Raw genomic sequence first — 16,565 nt, forward strand, 5'->3', positions numbered from 1 at the left:
TGGATTGTTTAAGCGTGTGGGTTTTGTACTATTAAAATGATTTGATTTGTCTTCTAAGCTTATGCACTTGCGTTGGTTTATGGTAGGGTGGGCTGAAGATGGATTACAGCAAGCAGATTTGAGTTCCCTGGAAATGAAAATACCTCAGGATATAAGTCAGGCAATAATATTGTGACAAAAAGGGAATTGACTGCAATTACAGACCAGTTTTAATTTACTCTACTGTAGACAGAATTTATGAAAGCCCTCAGTCAATAGCTCATCAGGCAGTGTATTTATTAATTTAATCTCATAAAGGATCCCACAAACAAATATTGTAATGCATCCACACAACAATTTGCGCAGAATAAATCAATCCGCCTATCTATGCATTAACATTTTTGTCATGTAAAAGACTATCATTAATTTTTAGCACCTTTTTTTCATTTCATTCCTAGCAGAAAAAATCAAATGATCCTTTTCACTCGTACTGACTGTCTGACATGGCTGTAACCCCTCAGACAAACAACAGGGCAGGTGGACCAAAGATACGTTTCGCTACGCTAGGATTGTGAGAATAGGCTGTGACTCAGTGGCAGCAAATAACCGGGATATATGATGTGTGGAGTCCTTTTTCACAGTGGTAGGCAAGACCTGCTGCCCAAATTCACGCTTGAATGTTCAACAGTGAACATAACTGATTTGTAGCCTTGCCCAGGTTAGTCCTGTACTCTGGTTTGAAACAGACTTGAAAACCTGAGCATTGAATGTTTGTCCTTGAAAAATATTTAAATTGAAGTCTATAGAATTAGCCAGTTGAGACCTTTAAGATTCAAAATGGCTCTGACGGATCTGACTAAATGCACCTGGGTTGGATTTCAGGCGGAAGCTGGTTTAGCTCCAACAAGAGGAGACCCTACCTTAGAAAAGACATTATGTGTGCATAGCAAGAGTAACCACACAATGATAGGGGATTCAAGTGCTTTGATCTTTCAACTGCAGAGTTTCAAGAGCTGGCCTTGGTGGTGTAATAATATTGGATTAGTGTCTGTTTTTCAAAGCGTGCGCACACACCAGTAACACAGTAATGGGAAGGTAGAAAGGACAAACCAGTTATTAGCACCAGTACCGCTACTCTTATAGTTTAATTTTCAATGCAAAATCTTAATTAGGCCTACTTAAGAATATCAATTAATTAGAGACTTGGCTTCAGAAATACCCAGCTTTGGTTTGTATTTTGGTTGTACTTCTCGCAAACACAACGCAGTTCAGATTGTTGTAGGAATTAATTTGCAGCTATTTAAACAAATCTCAATAGGTTAATTAATGATGTAAAGGCACAATTGGGAATGACACTATCAAAAACTCACATGGAAAGCTTTCTTAGCTTTACATGGACTTGACGGCTTTAATTGAAGATACCTGGTCATATACAATGCACCCTAGAGGAGGGTCTAATTAAGTAAACGGTTCAAGTAGCCAGAAATAATTAAATCAATGTGAAGTTGAAAGGAAAATCAGAAAAGACTGGGTGACTACAAGATCCAGGCATTCTTGTTGTGATGTTATACTACCATGTTTATCTATGTATCTACAATCCTCTTGTGTTCAGAAATGAGACCAATTCTAGAATATGAAATACAATTGCTGGACTTTGAAAACAAAAGCAGTTAACTTAATTGACATTTTTTTTTAAATCGGTCTGCATTGTTAACCATTATTCCAATAACTTTGTAAAGTAAAGGAATCAACTGAGAGGCTTTAGGTTTATTTGAAAGAAGCATTAGAGCTTTAACTGCCTCGCTCTGGCTTACTTCCTGTGTCAAACTCACCTTTGGTTCTTCAAAGCCCCTTGAAAAATTCTCTCCGCGCTCGCTCAAATAGTATTTTGCAATTTAAAGATTGTTTCAGGTCTTAGCCAAATACTTGTGACTACACATGCTTTGAAGTGTGAAAACAAATGCAAGAAGCAGCAGGTGTGGAGAATAATTCAAGGGTGTTAAGTTGTCTATCAATACGTGTTTTTGCATGGTTCAGGTCTTGTTTGCCTTGTCTAGGAGAATAGCCTACATATTTATTTTGTTAATTTAGAAATCTGATAATATACCTACAAACCTGTCAATGAGTAGCACACTTATTCATTTTCTATCCATTTAGTGTTTTTTGTTAATTGTTTTAATTGTTTGTATTTGTATTTACATTGTTTATATATTTATTTTAAATTATATATGAATTAAGACCTCATGCTATCACTGTAGTGACAAGCAACCATTAAAAAAAAAATCTTTAAAATGCCAAATCATTAAACCAACCATATAACAACACTGCTATAAATATATATTTTAATGGAGAGTATTAAACCGAAGGCCTGTTTACTGCTATTATACATATTAAATCAATAATATCTGTCCGTGCCTTCCTAGTTTGCATTTTACACCTGATGTTTTTTGTATCTCTTCTGTGGTTAAGCTTTGTGCACTTGTCCTTAATACAGTTTTTACCATTCACATGTCATTTAGTAGGCTATATTTAGTAAAATTTAGCAAATGCAAAAGATTCTTTAACAGCATACAGAAGTGACTGTGTTTTCTTGTCATCTAATACTTGCATTCATGCAACTTCTCTTTTTGTGGTTTGGCATTTATAACTTATAGTGTGTTCAAATTAGCATTTGCTTATTGTTCCTTTATAGCAAATGGAATTAACATTGTGTTTGCTGCCTTTTGATGTTCTGACCATGCTTTCTCTTTGTTTTAGGAAACACGCCCTTACACCTTGCTGTAATGATGGGACACAAAGGTGAGTAGAAGATCCCTTGTTTAAAAACCTTTTGAAACCAGCCAAGATAAACCATCGAGTTTCAGCATTCAGAATGAAACTGCCTGTTTCCCCTATGTGGATTATTACTTGGGCTGGAGGCTGTAGGTTCCTAGGAAATTGTCAAGAGACCAAACCAGTCTCATCAGTGTTTAATTATGAAACAAGTCATTACATATTGTCGTGACGCATATACCTAAGGCAGGCCAGCAGTCAGGAACGCCCCAGCTGCACTCTTCCTAGGACAATGCCGTATGTATGCTTGGAGGGTTTCTGGGATATTTTAAAGGAATTTTAAAGATGCAGGAGGCCGTACTTTGCAAGCCTCACCACAACAACAATTTACTAGCTTACTCATAGGTTTATACTTCTCTTTGGGTTATTTAAAGACCAGTGCTGCTTTTTGAGATCAAACTGTTGTCCTTTTTGCCTGGAAGGCATGTAAAAGCCAGTCACAAGAAGTCTTCACAGATGCAGTTTTTAAAAAGCTTTACCCATCCTTCATTATGACTTAAAGTAAATACCATGTTATAATATTTTATTACTAGAATATAAATCAGGCTATCTGTTACTTTCCTCGGCTCCCATTTAAGAATTGAGAAATGGCATCTACAGAACCAAAAATGGTCAGATCAAGCTGTTCTTTGCATTGAAAAGAAAGTTTGATATCCGATGCGAAAAAGCATAATTTATGACCTTCATCCATGAATCTGAAATGCAGGCAAATGTGAGAGCATATGCGCTGTAAGACTTGTAATCCACTGATGACCTGGTTTGATACACAAAGATTGTATGAGTTTCGCTGTTGGCCAGTAGCGGGACGAACACAGTAAAAAGTACCTGTCGCCTTTACTTTAACATTTTATATGGCACTTATAATGCCGCTCTTTAAAAACAAACCTTTATAGCTTACTATCTGTTTGTTTTTTATTGTTTTTGTGTGCACGTCTTGGGACACGTTTTTGTGGTTTTTGTTTTTGTTTTTTGCAGTCCTCAAACTGGATTTCCAAGTTTCTGTTAAATCATATGTAATAACGGCTGCGTGTCGCTGTAAATACCATCCTTTTATGTACCGCCAAGAACAGATTCCCTTCCCGAATGCACGTTTTAAAAATAAATCTACGAACGTCACACTGTTTTTACACAATCCACACAAGATATACCCTCCCATCTTAAAAGGACTGTCTTCATTAAAGGTGGTAAAAAGAGGTGCATCAGTAAGCTTCACATTCGTTGTTTACCGTTTTCTCCACCTTTTCATACCTAAGAGCAATCCATTCTTGTTTTCATTAGTTCTCGTTTTAAAAGGTACCTTTTATGGTCTGCCAGATATTTATCATGTAAACTCTTAATTGAAATGGCAATTTTGTTATATAAGTAGCCTTTATCTTAGGCCAATACTACCAATAATAAAGGGCCTACTCATCCTTTTAAACAACCAGTTTGGTAAATGTTGGAAAATCATCTCCCTCCACCAAAACAAAACACTACAAATGCTTAAAATGTTTTGAAATCAAATCAGATAGGCAACAACTGACTAAATCCTCAAGTACAAAAATTAGATTAAATTTATGCTAGGTCCACATTTTTCCACAACCATTTGACATTCCAAGCATTTGGCACTGCGCTTGGCCACAGAGGCGAGGTTGGATACAGATTGGTATTTCAAATTATTGCAGATGGCTGAAACATGTCCCCTGAGTTCTCTGGGAAACTGACAGTAAAAACCTCATCTACGATACTGTGTAAGCAAAAGAAAAAGTCAGGGCATATCCACATACTTCCCAGGAATGCTTGGTGTTTGTTTGTCCATTTGGTTTAACTGTTTGGTGCTTCACTTTCCTTTTGTAGTTCTGTTTGAGTCCGGAGCTGCTAAGTGTAACATTGCCACATAACAGCATGTCTGGCGACTGGGTACTGTAGAGTTACATTTCAATTAAGAATTGACTTGCTTGGTTTTTCATGGATTTGTCCAACGTCTTAAGATTTTGCTGAGCTGGCACTCTTTTACAGTTTTTGCCTTCCTAAGAATCAGTTTTTCAGAGTGAGAATAACTAAACATTAGGGGAAGTTACCTGTTTTTAAATGAACCCAAATAAAGGCACTCAAGTGTGTACTTGTTATTGTTAAAATTCTTATACTGTACTTGCTTGAACACAAACTGAAACATTTAATTGAAGAATAATATAATTGATGTTTTGCTTGAGGCACTTTAATTAGGCATGCACTTGAACATATGCTGTGTGGCTGTTTCTTTTCTTCTTTCCATTTTGTGGAAATGGTATGAGAAACTTTAGCTCCTTTATCCTTACTCCTTTCAAGGCAGCTGTGAAGTATCAAAATAATAAAAACGTTGAGTTTGAATGAAAATGAAAATGTCGTTTAGCACTGAGTGTGAATAGCAAGCAAAGATGAAGAAGGCCCTCGAAATTCATGGCCATCAATCAGTTTAGCTGGACATGCAATTAAAGATTGATCCAAGTTATTGAGCTCTGTTTAAAGCGTCATTATGAAGACCTATTTGGTGTGAGTTAGGAGGCAGAATGTATTTGTTTTCCTCTTGCAGTTTTCTTAAAATAAAGACCTCCAGCATGTCTGTGCATCCATGAGGTGGTTCTTAAAATGGCTTATGATAACCATCATATAAAGGATTGTCTATAGCTTTACCTTATTCCATGTGCAATGCATTATTTAGATTTAAGGCTTGCAGTTCCTTAACATTTTTATGAGTCGCCTACAGTACTGAATAAAAGGTAATAGCAAGATTATTTAAATCAGATGGGAACATGATGAACTAATGTGCGTTTTTTGTAGTTGTTTATATTTTTTTCAAGGGAGTTTATGAATTAAATATTGCAAGGATTTGTCAGTGGTTTAGTACACCACCATCAGGTCTGCCTGGTCGGCCACCAGCATGCTTTGATGAACATCGGTAATGTACATGTATAATTTGTAAATCATTGCATAATTAACATGGAATCCAGAAGACAAGGAGAATTCAGTCTTCTGGATATAGATCTAATCTACAAATCTACTAATCTACATTTTAACAGAATTTGCAAATTATTCAGATCCTTGAAAATTGTGTACATTCTGACCTGTAATTTTTTTCTTGGACCACGTTTGTTTAGTAATCAGATCACACTTGAATGTGATCTTTGTGGAATGTGATCGAAGGAAGGATTTGCTTTTCTTTTTGGGATTTCGATAGTGGCGCTTTATCATTGTGTAGCAGGAAGCCGTAATAAATCCGAGCACAAATATTTCCCCTCCAATTGGATTCAGAAGTGCTCTCTTCAGAGGCTTTATATAACCAGCTCAATGCTGGTTTATATTAAAAAATTATATTTGGATTTCTGATTTAATGTTTTTGTAGAGTTGAGTAGTTTGTCATCAAGTATTATGATAAGTATGACCGAAATATGACTCCTGTTGGAGTTCTGAATACGGTTTTCAGTCGGACTTCCGCCTGAGAGAATTGTTTGAGCAAATACAGTAGATTGTGTTTCTCCTCTAGTCGAACGTGATCAGTTTAATTGGATATTGCCACAGGTTTACATACAAATGGCAGGATAAAAAATGTAGTGTTTTATGGCTTCACATCACAAACCCTTAGGAAATAAATTTTCCATCTCCCTGTCACTCTACAGGTAATCAAAAAGCCCTCTTATATTGCATTTCATCATTTTTGTATTATTATTGTCAGGTCTTGTGTATAATTGGGTAAATTGACAACAAAGTTATTGAGTGAGACCTACTTATATGAAACTGTTGCAATTAAATGATAGCATTGCATTGACCTATAATTACTATCCATTTGTTCCTAAATAAAGACTTGTGGCCAGCTGACTAAGACATTGAATCTTTTAAAAGCATCAGCTTTTCCTTTACTAAAGGTTAATGTGCTTTATGCAACACCCTTAAAGTCAAGCAACAATGAAGAGGTCACCTAATGGGATACTGAACTTAAGCTCCTTCATGTAACTTGCAACTGATCATCTACGGTTGGTAAGGGATTTATAAATTATTAAGGACAGTACATATGTCTATTAGTTACTGCAACATGCTTACAGTTTCCTTACTCAAGCAAAATGGCTTCATAAAGCCCCCCTTAAGTGTCTTAATTAGAAACACTGTAAAATTAAATTGTAGCTTTGGAATATCATGTTGGAAACAAAATATTTGAACAGGACTGTAATATCGATTAATAGTACAACATTCCCCCAAAAGGTGCTGCAAAATATGTAGAAAATTAGGTTGAAAAGGTCAGGAGAAAGTATTTTCTTGAGAAGCAGTTCTTGTGAACCTATGTGGTTGTCCTTTACCACAAATTTGAGTTACCTAGTTAAAGTATTGACCTGTCAGCCTGATCCTTTCCTTCACTAGTATATCCACACCGATGCAGTTTCCAGTTCTCAGTAGATGGGCCACATGAAGCTCTTTGAAGCTGTCCTCGAGATATTGTGGCTTTGCTATCATCTTTCCCACTTCTTCTCCACAGGTTCCTCGGGGAGCTAAATTACCTCAGTGCGCTCTAACTGCTAAGACTTATCAAAGTAATTAGCTTGAATAATAAAATGGTGAGAGAATATTAAATTGATTTTTTTTTTTTATTATTCCAATATTATGCTTACAGTTGCATTTATATCTTTTAGTTAAACTCCTACTTAAAAGAAGCCAGCTATTTCACCAAAAACCCAAATGGATTCTATCAGAAGCAACCAGAGAAAGAGGTTTGAAAATGAAAGAATGCAGTATTTGGATGACATGTCTTTTTCTCTTCTCTGTCTTTTTTTTTTTTATACCTGGGTTATAGAACAATCCCATAATGAAGCATAATAAATGGAGAATATATTCAAGAAAGATTAGATACATTCCTCCCTACAGCTATATTGTTTTTCTATAGCACATACTTGCAGCTACATGGTTGTGCGTTCTTTTAAAGGCTGGTGTGGCTTCAACCCTGCCCTAACATGCAGGGCTTGGCTGGGAAAGTACCTCAAATGCTCATGTCGGTTACTGGCATTCTGTTTCCCGCTCTTCTAGTGATGTAAGCAGCCAGCTTCTTACGGCCTTTTTCAAGTGTATTGTCCATTATCCGTTTGTTTGTCAGTTAAACACGGTCACGGGCTACACCCCAGTTATCTCTGCTTGCTGCCGCTGCTGTCAGCAGAGTTAAGGGGACCATCATCGCCCTTGAATTGTGCAAGACGAATGTTGCATGGGAAAATGCTCTGCCACTGTTCTGTTTTTGAGCAACTGGAGGAAATGTCATACTTTTAGTCTTTCACCTGGATAGTGTGCAATTAACGCATACATTTCACGATGTATACACGGAGCAAAAAGATAATTAGTTTAGCTAATTGCATTTTCTTGGGTCTGTTCAGTTAGCACTAAGTGTGCAAGAATTGTCTTCTAACCCCATCCTTGTGTAGTCCAACAGTAGAGTTTTTGCCAGAGCTAGGAAGTCGAGTGTCCTTGAAATGACAACAAGCATAGGGCTGGGCCTGGGCCAGAAGGATTCACTAAGCACAGTGTTACATAAGGTATATCGCCAAATACTGTCATTATTGCACAATAAATGCATCGGATATGGCCCTGAAGGTTGTGCTGCATCTTACTGTACATCATTTTTTTGCAGCCTGTGCATCATTATTATGTCACTGTTTAGATGTAATGTGGTTCATATTGGTTTAATGTCACTCTTTATCCAAGTGAAGATCTCTATTTTTAGCAGGGCTCACTCGAAGACACCAAAATAGTCCCATCCAGGGTATACCCTGCCTTGTGCCTGGTGTCCACTGGGCTAGGATACAGCTCAACAGTTGACATTTTATTGGATTTGATTTCTTTATTTATATTTATTTGCAGACACCTGTATCCAGGGTGACTTAAAGTGTACACAGAAAGCAGAAGTTCCAACCATAGATAAGTATGTAGGAGCATTAGGAAGCATGTTTAAATAAAGTGCATCATTGTAGGAGTGCTGAACAGCTCAAGAGAATAAGTGGTTGTTAAAAATAAATGGTTATTAACACAGCAAATTGTTGCACCTTTGTGTCCAGGCATGTGAAAAGCTACTAGTTATCACGTATGTTACGAATTCATGAATGCAATGAATTCTGTTTCTTTTGGGAAGTGAAAGTATCCTCTCTGACCTATCAGTAATTCATAAAGCCGTGTTGGCAAGTAGCTCTTCGCAGAAGTCACATGTACAGTGAGGGGGAAAAAAGTATTTGATCCCCTGCTGATTTTGTACGTTTGCCCACTGACAAAGAAATGATCAGTCTATAATTTTAATGGTAGGTGTATTTTAACAGTGAGAGACAGAATAACAACAAAAAAATCCAGAAAAACGCATTTCAAAAAAGTTATAAATTGATTTGCATGTTAATGAGGGAAATAAGTATTTGATCCCCTATCAATCAGCAAGATTTCTGGCTCCCAGGTGTCTTTTATACAGGTAACGAGCTGAGATTAGGAGCACTCTCTTAAAGGGCTCGCTACCTGTATAAAAGACACCTGTCCACAGAAGCAATCAATCAATCAGATTCCAAACTGTCCACCATGGCCAAGACCAAAGAGCTGTCCAAGGATGTCGGGGACAAGATTGTAGACCTACACAAGGCTGGAATGGGCTACAAGACCATTGCCAAGCAGCTTGGTGAGAAGGTGACAACAGTTGGTGCGATGATTCGCAAATGGAAGAAACACAAAATAACTGTCAGTCTCCCTCGGTCTGGGGCTCCATGCAAGATCTCACCTCGTGGAGTTTCAGTGATCATGAGAACGTGAGGAATCGGCCCACACCTACACGGGAGGATCTTGTTAATGATCTCAAGGCAGCTGGTACCATAGTCGCCAAGAAAACAATTGGTAACACACTACGCTGTGAAGGACTGAAATCCTGCAGCGCCCGCAAGGTCCCCCTGCTCAAGAAAGCACATGTACAGGCCCGTCTGAAGTTTGCCAGTGAACATCTGAATGATTCAGAGGAGAACTGGGTGAAAGTGTTGTGGTCAGATGAGACCAAATTCGAGCTCTTTGGCATCAACTCAACTCGCCGTGTTTGGAGGAGGAGGAATGCTGCCTATGACCCCAAGAACACCATCCCCACCGTCAAACGTGGAGGTGGAAACATGATGCTTTGGGGGTGTTTTTCTGCTAAGGGCACAGGACAACTGCACCGCATCAAAGGGACGATGGACGGGGCCATGTACCATCAAATCTTGGGTGAGAACCTCCTTCCCTCAGCCAGGGCATTGAAAATGGGTCGTGGATGGGTATTCCAGCATGACAATGACCCAAAACACACAGCCAAGGCAACAAAGGAGTGGCTCAAGAAGAAGCACATTAAGGTCCTGGAGTGGCCTAGCCAGTCTCCAGACCTTAATCCAATAGAAAATCTGTGGAGGGAGCTGAAGGTTCAAGTTGCCAAATGTCAGCCTCGAAACCTTAATGACTTGGAGAGGATCTGCAAAGAGGAGTGGGACAAAATCCCTCCTGAGATGTGTGCAAACCTGGTGGCCAACTACAAGAAACGTCTGACCTCTGTGATTGCCAACAAGGGTTTTGCCACCAAGTACTAAGTCGAAGGGGTCAAATACTTATTTCCCTCATTAACATGGAAATCAATTTATAAATTTTTTGAAATGCGTTTTTTTCTGGATTTTTTTGTTGTTATTCTGTCTCTCACTGTTAAAATACACCTACCATTAAAATTATAGAGTGATCATTTCTTTGTCAGTGGGCAAACGTACAAAATCAGCAGGGGATCAAATACTTTTTTCCCTCACTGTAAGCCACATATCCCAATGTAGAGCTATGTGTAATGATTTATATTGGATCAATGAAAGAGAGGAATGTTGAGAAAGGAATATGGAAGAAACTGTACAGGTTGATGACTGAATAGATAGTCAATAATGTCCATTCAAGGAATTCAGCACTGTGTGGAGCCAAGGATGGCAAACACCCATAAATGTAATAACTGTGTTTGGTTATTTACTCTGTAAATATCACTATACGGTAATTTAGTGTGTAATTGTCCATTCATGGCAGGGGGTAATTAGAACTCTTTTGGAGCAGAGGGAAGAATATCCTTAAAAATCCAAACATCTTCTCTTTGCTGTGTTGAATCAACCATACTTTCATTAACTCCTTTTACAAGGTTAGTACTAACCTGGGGGGTTACAGAATTACTGGTATCTGGTGATGGACTCAGCACTTCGATAAGGAATAATCCTAAAATCATTCGTAATGATCATGAGGTAGGTACCAATATAATGAACAGAATACGGCATTAAAACGAGAAGGGGGCGAATTCTCTATGCTAGTGAAAATAAACTGTCTCCATTAGTTCATACTGTAAACTAATCTGTCATATCCTGTAGGAAAGATATGTTTCCGTTCAGTTAAATTGGTGCCTCTTGGGAGAGAAGGGCACAGTTATTTGTTAATATACCTACACAGCACAACGACCCTTTCATCTTATTATGACTGATCTTCTAGATGCCAGACACTTCCTGTGTGTGCAGCTCAGCAGATAACCCTCATATTTAAGTACTAATCTGCTCTACTCTGGCTCAGCCATCGCTTGTTTTACAACTGAAATGCATTAGGGTTTCTTTCTTAATAAGGTTCAGGAAAATGGACTGCAGTGATCCTTCCAAAGGCATTAATGGGAAATGAGAAAAAACTGAAGACATTTTAAAAGATAAATAAAGATGTTTATAGAATCAGATTGTAATAAATAGTTGGTCGCAGTCGTCCTGCTGAAGCCAGGGGACACTCATCGCTTGGCTTTCTTCTGCGCTGGTGGGCATGTGGAGCTGCTCACAGGCAGGGCCTCCCTCTGCCTCTTCCTGAAGCGCCGGCCCAGCTCCTCAGCCTGCCCTCTGGAGATCACCAGCATGGGGTCCATAAAGGACTGGTAGGCCCGTTCGTACTCCTCCACATTCAGCCCGTGGAAGGGCAGCGGCATCTCCCTCGGGCTAGCGGGGCTCTGGCCAGGCTGCAGGATCTCCATTTAGGTGCTTCAGGGCAGGAATGAGGGCAGCGTTCTTTGTATTGCCCTCCTCCAGCTGTCTCTCCTCCTCCTGGGACGACACACAGTGCTGAGACAGAGACACACCTGCGATACCACTGGTCAACACTGCCCATCTTTCACCTGCCCCACTGTACCTCTGCATTGACCGTGGAGACACAAGGGCCACAGGAAGCAGAGACCCAGGCCTCCTCCAGGGCTGCAGTGCCAGGATGGCCCTCTGGGTTTGCCGTCTGACTGCAACCCCCTTCCCCAGGGCCTCAGTGCTCCTCCGTGGACAAGGACACGTGGAACTCCTCAGAGGATGGGGGGGCAGCAGAGGGATGAGGCTTTACCCTCCTCAGGATCGTTCTGATGGAGGCTTGTTGGGGTCAGCAGGACATAAGATGGATTCCCAGAGGACCTTGGGCCGGTTACACAAAAGGTCTTAAATGCTTTTAAGACCATTTTTTAGGTCTTAGACTTAAATTTAAGCCCAAAATAGATTGGGCTGTTGCACACACAAAATTTTAAATCAGTTTAGTCTTAAATTGAAGTCATTTTTTTAAGCCTACCCTACACTTTTTTTTTTTTTTTAATATGAAAGGGCATACATACAAAGTAATGGAAGTTTAACTAATAATAGTTGCAACTAATCTGACACTGAAATGTTTAGTTTAATTAATAAAAACTGTATTAATACTTTAGGTGAACAATTACAAATCTATTATCTAGTCTCTATTATAAAGAATGACAACTGTATTTACAACCAAAAACTCTTAATAGATTACAATATTACATTTCTCCTTCCCATTTTAACTCGAATCTTGCCATTTTTAACTTTAACATTTTGATTTCTAGATCAACAAAAGATTTCCCTTCTGTAGTTCCAACAATTCAACGTAAAGGTCCTCTCTTTGAACCTAGTTTTTATTTTTTTATTTTGAATGGGGCTGACATCTTCAGAATCTGGAATTAAAGAAGTAAATGTCCTGTTTTTATGTAGTCGGTAAAACAGCTGTAAAATAAGCAATATATATATTAATAATTGTAACTATACAAATAGGCATACGTTAAAATGAGTATTTGTATTAAACACCACTCCAAAACAATATGCATATTATGTGATGCATTTATATATTTTTAATTTCAACTATTATATCAGATGATGCACAGTGAGGTTTGCAGAAGCTGTCCGGTAACTAGAGAGTTAGAAATGTACTGAGCAAAAGCAGGAAGTGTTCACCCCCTCAGCGGGCTTATTAAATGTAGTGAGTGTCGCGAGTTGTATGTATAAAAACCACTCGTTGAACTCATAAAAACGTAGTATACACTTTCTATTATTGATTGTACTGTATTTAAACATAACATGAACAGTGACGTGAAACGAAGTGCTTTTAAAAACTAATTAAAAAATACATTTACAGTGCGCACTACGGCGGGGTTGATGGCATTTGCGTTTTGTGTTATTTCATTCCAGGCTTTATTTTTTTAGCATTTCCACCCAAATGTACCAGTTTTCTTATGATTAGTTGCTCAAGTTATACATTTTCGGTGAAATTTGTATGTATTTTTTACTTTACAAGCAGCCACTTTGTTTTTTTTCGTTCTTCACAACAATAATAAGACCAGACTTGGCAACATCAGGTAAGCCAGGGCTAACGTAAGACCCGCAGGGTTTTGTTTTGTGCAACAGTCTTATCGTGAGGTCTTACACAAGTCCAATTTAACAGGACTTAGACTAAGGCTAAGACTTAAAATAAGAGCTTTTTAGTGCAACCGGCCCCCGTTGCCACGCTTGGCTTTCTTGGAGCTGACAGCCTGAATGCCTTCCACACAGTAACCGTGCAGGCGGCTGTTTGGTGCAGGGGCCATAGTATCCATCACGATGGCGCTCTGCCCATTTCTGAAACAATTTTCAAACCAAATGGCCAAGAAATACAGTGTGGAGCCAGTCCAGCAAATCAAGTAGAGGCTGTGGGAGGCTGTGGCTTGGGTAGTTCCCTTGTGAAAATGACATTACTACTATTGCCATTAGTAGAAGTAGAAATGGTAGTCATACTAAAATCATTTTCACAAGAGGGCAAACAGTACAGAACCGTGGCCCATTCTGGAAGCTACAGCATCATAGCAATAAACCTTTTCATGTTCAATTAGTGTATACATATGTGTATCTATTATTGACTCTACAATTCCAAGACCGAACATTGAGAACCATAACACAATTTCAATACTGTTAATTGAGTTTTTTGGCTGGTTCACCATGGTAGAAAGCATGTCACTGCCAACTGATTTCTATTTTCACCCTTGTGCTGACCAGGAAAAGACCCCACACATATCATTTAAATGGAAACAAATTAAAAGTGATCGTAAATCTTAATTTGGTGGTTTTGTCCTGAGCACTACACGATCTGTAACTTAGAGCCCTAATTAGAGCAGCAATCATTAGAGGGTCCAAATAGCTGGACTTTCCTTCTTTCTTTCCTCAGAAATTGACTTTATTCCGTGAGGCTAGAAATCATTAAAGTTTAAGTGGAAACTGCTTAGCATGTCTTGTATACCAAGTTCAAATACTTCAATACTTCAGTAGTTAAGTACTTCAGATCCCACTTTTTATGTATTTAATTTGTTTATTTTTCTGATGACCTTCTCAAAAGCAAGTGAATGAGTTCTTGAGACTTTTTGGCGAAAGATGATCTGAGCTTCCAAGCACAATGAACCTTTCGTATCACGCGTGCTGTACTGTGACCCCAGGAGTGGAAAATGATTTCTGATTCAAAACATGTCTTTTGACACGAGTAATAAAAGGAAAGGATTGTGAGAGAATCTGAAATGAATAAGAAATTGTTTTGATCCATATAAAACCAGATGAATTCTAATGAACTGAATGTAGCAGTACATGGTTGTGCCAGAGTGAGTTTAGTTTAACTTATGCACAGATAAAACCAAACTCTCTTCATAAGCTTCTGTGGGGTTTGGGGCCTACGGTTGCTAATTAAGTTAATAATGTCTTGATTACAGGGAGTCCCAGTCCAGGTCTAAATTCAAGAGTCTCATTAAGTTTAATATCCTCTGCGAGCTTTACATGCCATTAAGGTTATTTATGTCTTCAAAGCAAGAGAGGTTGTGCTATTTATGGATTGTTTGTGGTACTGTCCTAGGCCTGTGTAGTCCATTTGGACAACACCCTTTTTACCAAATTAAGTGAAAGTGTTGAGTTTAGTGTCAATTGGGATAGGGGATTCTTGACTAATGAAACAATTGGACATTATTTTAGAACCAAAAAAAGAAAATCAGATTAAAACAGATTTTGTTATTCTTTATAGAATTCAAAATACTCAGAACTGTATGGTTTTGTTTGAGTTAGTGGTTTTACTTGCCAACTGCCAGGACAATTACAGCCAAAGAAACACAGGACTAGTTTAGACATGTTACATCTGAAATGTTTAATGTTTTTAATTTAAAATCTGTTGGATGTGTCTGATGACACAGTGACTAGGTCTTGGTGAAAATTGAAAACGTAAGCCTGCTTAATTAAAACAAATGATATATATTTTATATGATTATACTACTTCATTTTCGGCACAATTCAAATTACAGATCAACTGATTTGTTTGTTTTTTTCTAGTCATGGAGACTCTTCTGCAAAATGCTTTGGTTTTAAAGCATAAGCATGTAATTTCTGTGTGTCTTTTAATCTAGGAATCCCATGGGTGAGCACTGTGGAAAGTACAACTAGTAATATGCTTAAAGAAAAGGATATTTCCCGGAAGAGGAATGATTATTATTTGAGACACAGCAGTAGACTACACAAGGGTCAGAGATGTGAAACCTAGTGCTTAAAGCCTGATTGTCAATACGTGACAAGGAAAGTGTTTGTGCAATACTTAGGTTAGGAAAACAGAGGTCCGCCGAATGGGTTTGTGTGAAAAATGGCATATTAACTCTTTGCTGCTTGGTGTTACACAACCAAAACTCCAGTGACAGATTTCTTTTAAACGCTTTTATCTGCAGCTAACATCCAGAAAACAACCATAGAGCGAGGGAATCATTTTATCTTAGATTTTTCCCTAACTTGTTACATTTTAGTTTGAATTCACCGCTACCCTCTAATTCCCAACTTGTATGTTGGTATGTATTTGCTGTACCATGGGGTAGTGTTGCTGCTCCATTGATATTTATTTTTCTCCCCATCAGGACTTGATATTCCTTAGATGCTTGTCATCTATCACCCGATCCAGTTTCATACCGAATAAGACGAGTCACAGAGTTTGGCAGCAGGTGTAGTGAGGAGAGATGTTTTATGGTGCCTTTGATGAATCTAATTTCCAGAGGGGGAGATAAAAGCCACTTTCACCTGCGAGAGTTTTACGCACTCTGTGGAATTGCCTCCTGTGTGTTGGATGATAAATCTTGTAACGTGAAGCAATATGACATCGGCAGAAGCACAACGTTATAACAAATGGCGAAGCTTGCTCTTCAAGACCGGGAAACTATGATAATATGGAGGCTTTTAAACGACATTTTCTGTTTTCCAAACTGTCCATTTTTTTTGTATATGTTAATTTTCCTTCCAGGATGTGTTACGCGGCAGAGAATATTAGTAAAGGTGGATGAATAATTCACAATTAATGTTTTTTGCAGCTCCATATGAGAGATTAAACGGGGGGGGAAAGTGTTCTGTATTAAGGCTATGCCACTCCAAGACATTTCCTTTTGGTAATAAATGGTGGTGATTTGGAGTTGT

The 16,565-nt window shown here is 38.4% G+C and overlaps 1 protein-coding gene across 1 annotated transcript in view; it reads left to right on the forward strand.

Annotated features, from left to right (window-relative positions):
- ankrd13c (ankyrin repeat domain 13C) overlaps positions 1–16,565 on the forward strand; it is a 54,252-nt gene that overhangs the window by 6,977 nt on the left and 30,710 nt on the right. The window contains exon 2 of the mRNA XM_066691780.1: positions 2,737–2,778. Coding sequence (XP_066547877.1) covers positions 2,737–2,778 — 42 coding nt within the window. The remainder of the gene's footprint in view (positions 1–2,736; positions 2,779–16,565) is intronic.

Source organism: Amia ocellicauda, chromosome 19, assembly GCF_036373705.1.
Source record: "Amia ocellicauda isolate fAmiCal2 chromosome 19, fAmiCal2.hap1, whole genome shotgun sequence".
Classification (NCBI taxonomy): domain Eukaryota; kingdom Metazoa; phylum Chordata; class Actinopteri; order Amiiformes; family Amiidae; genus Amia; species Amia ocellicauda.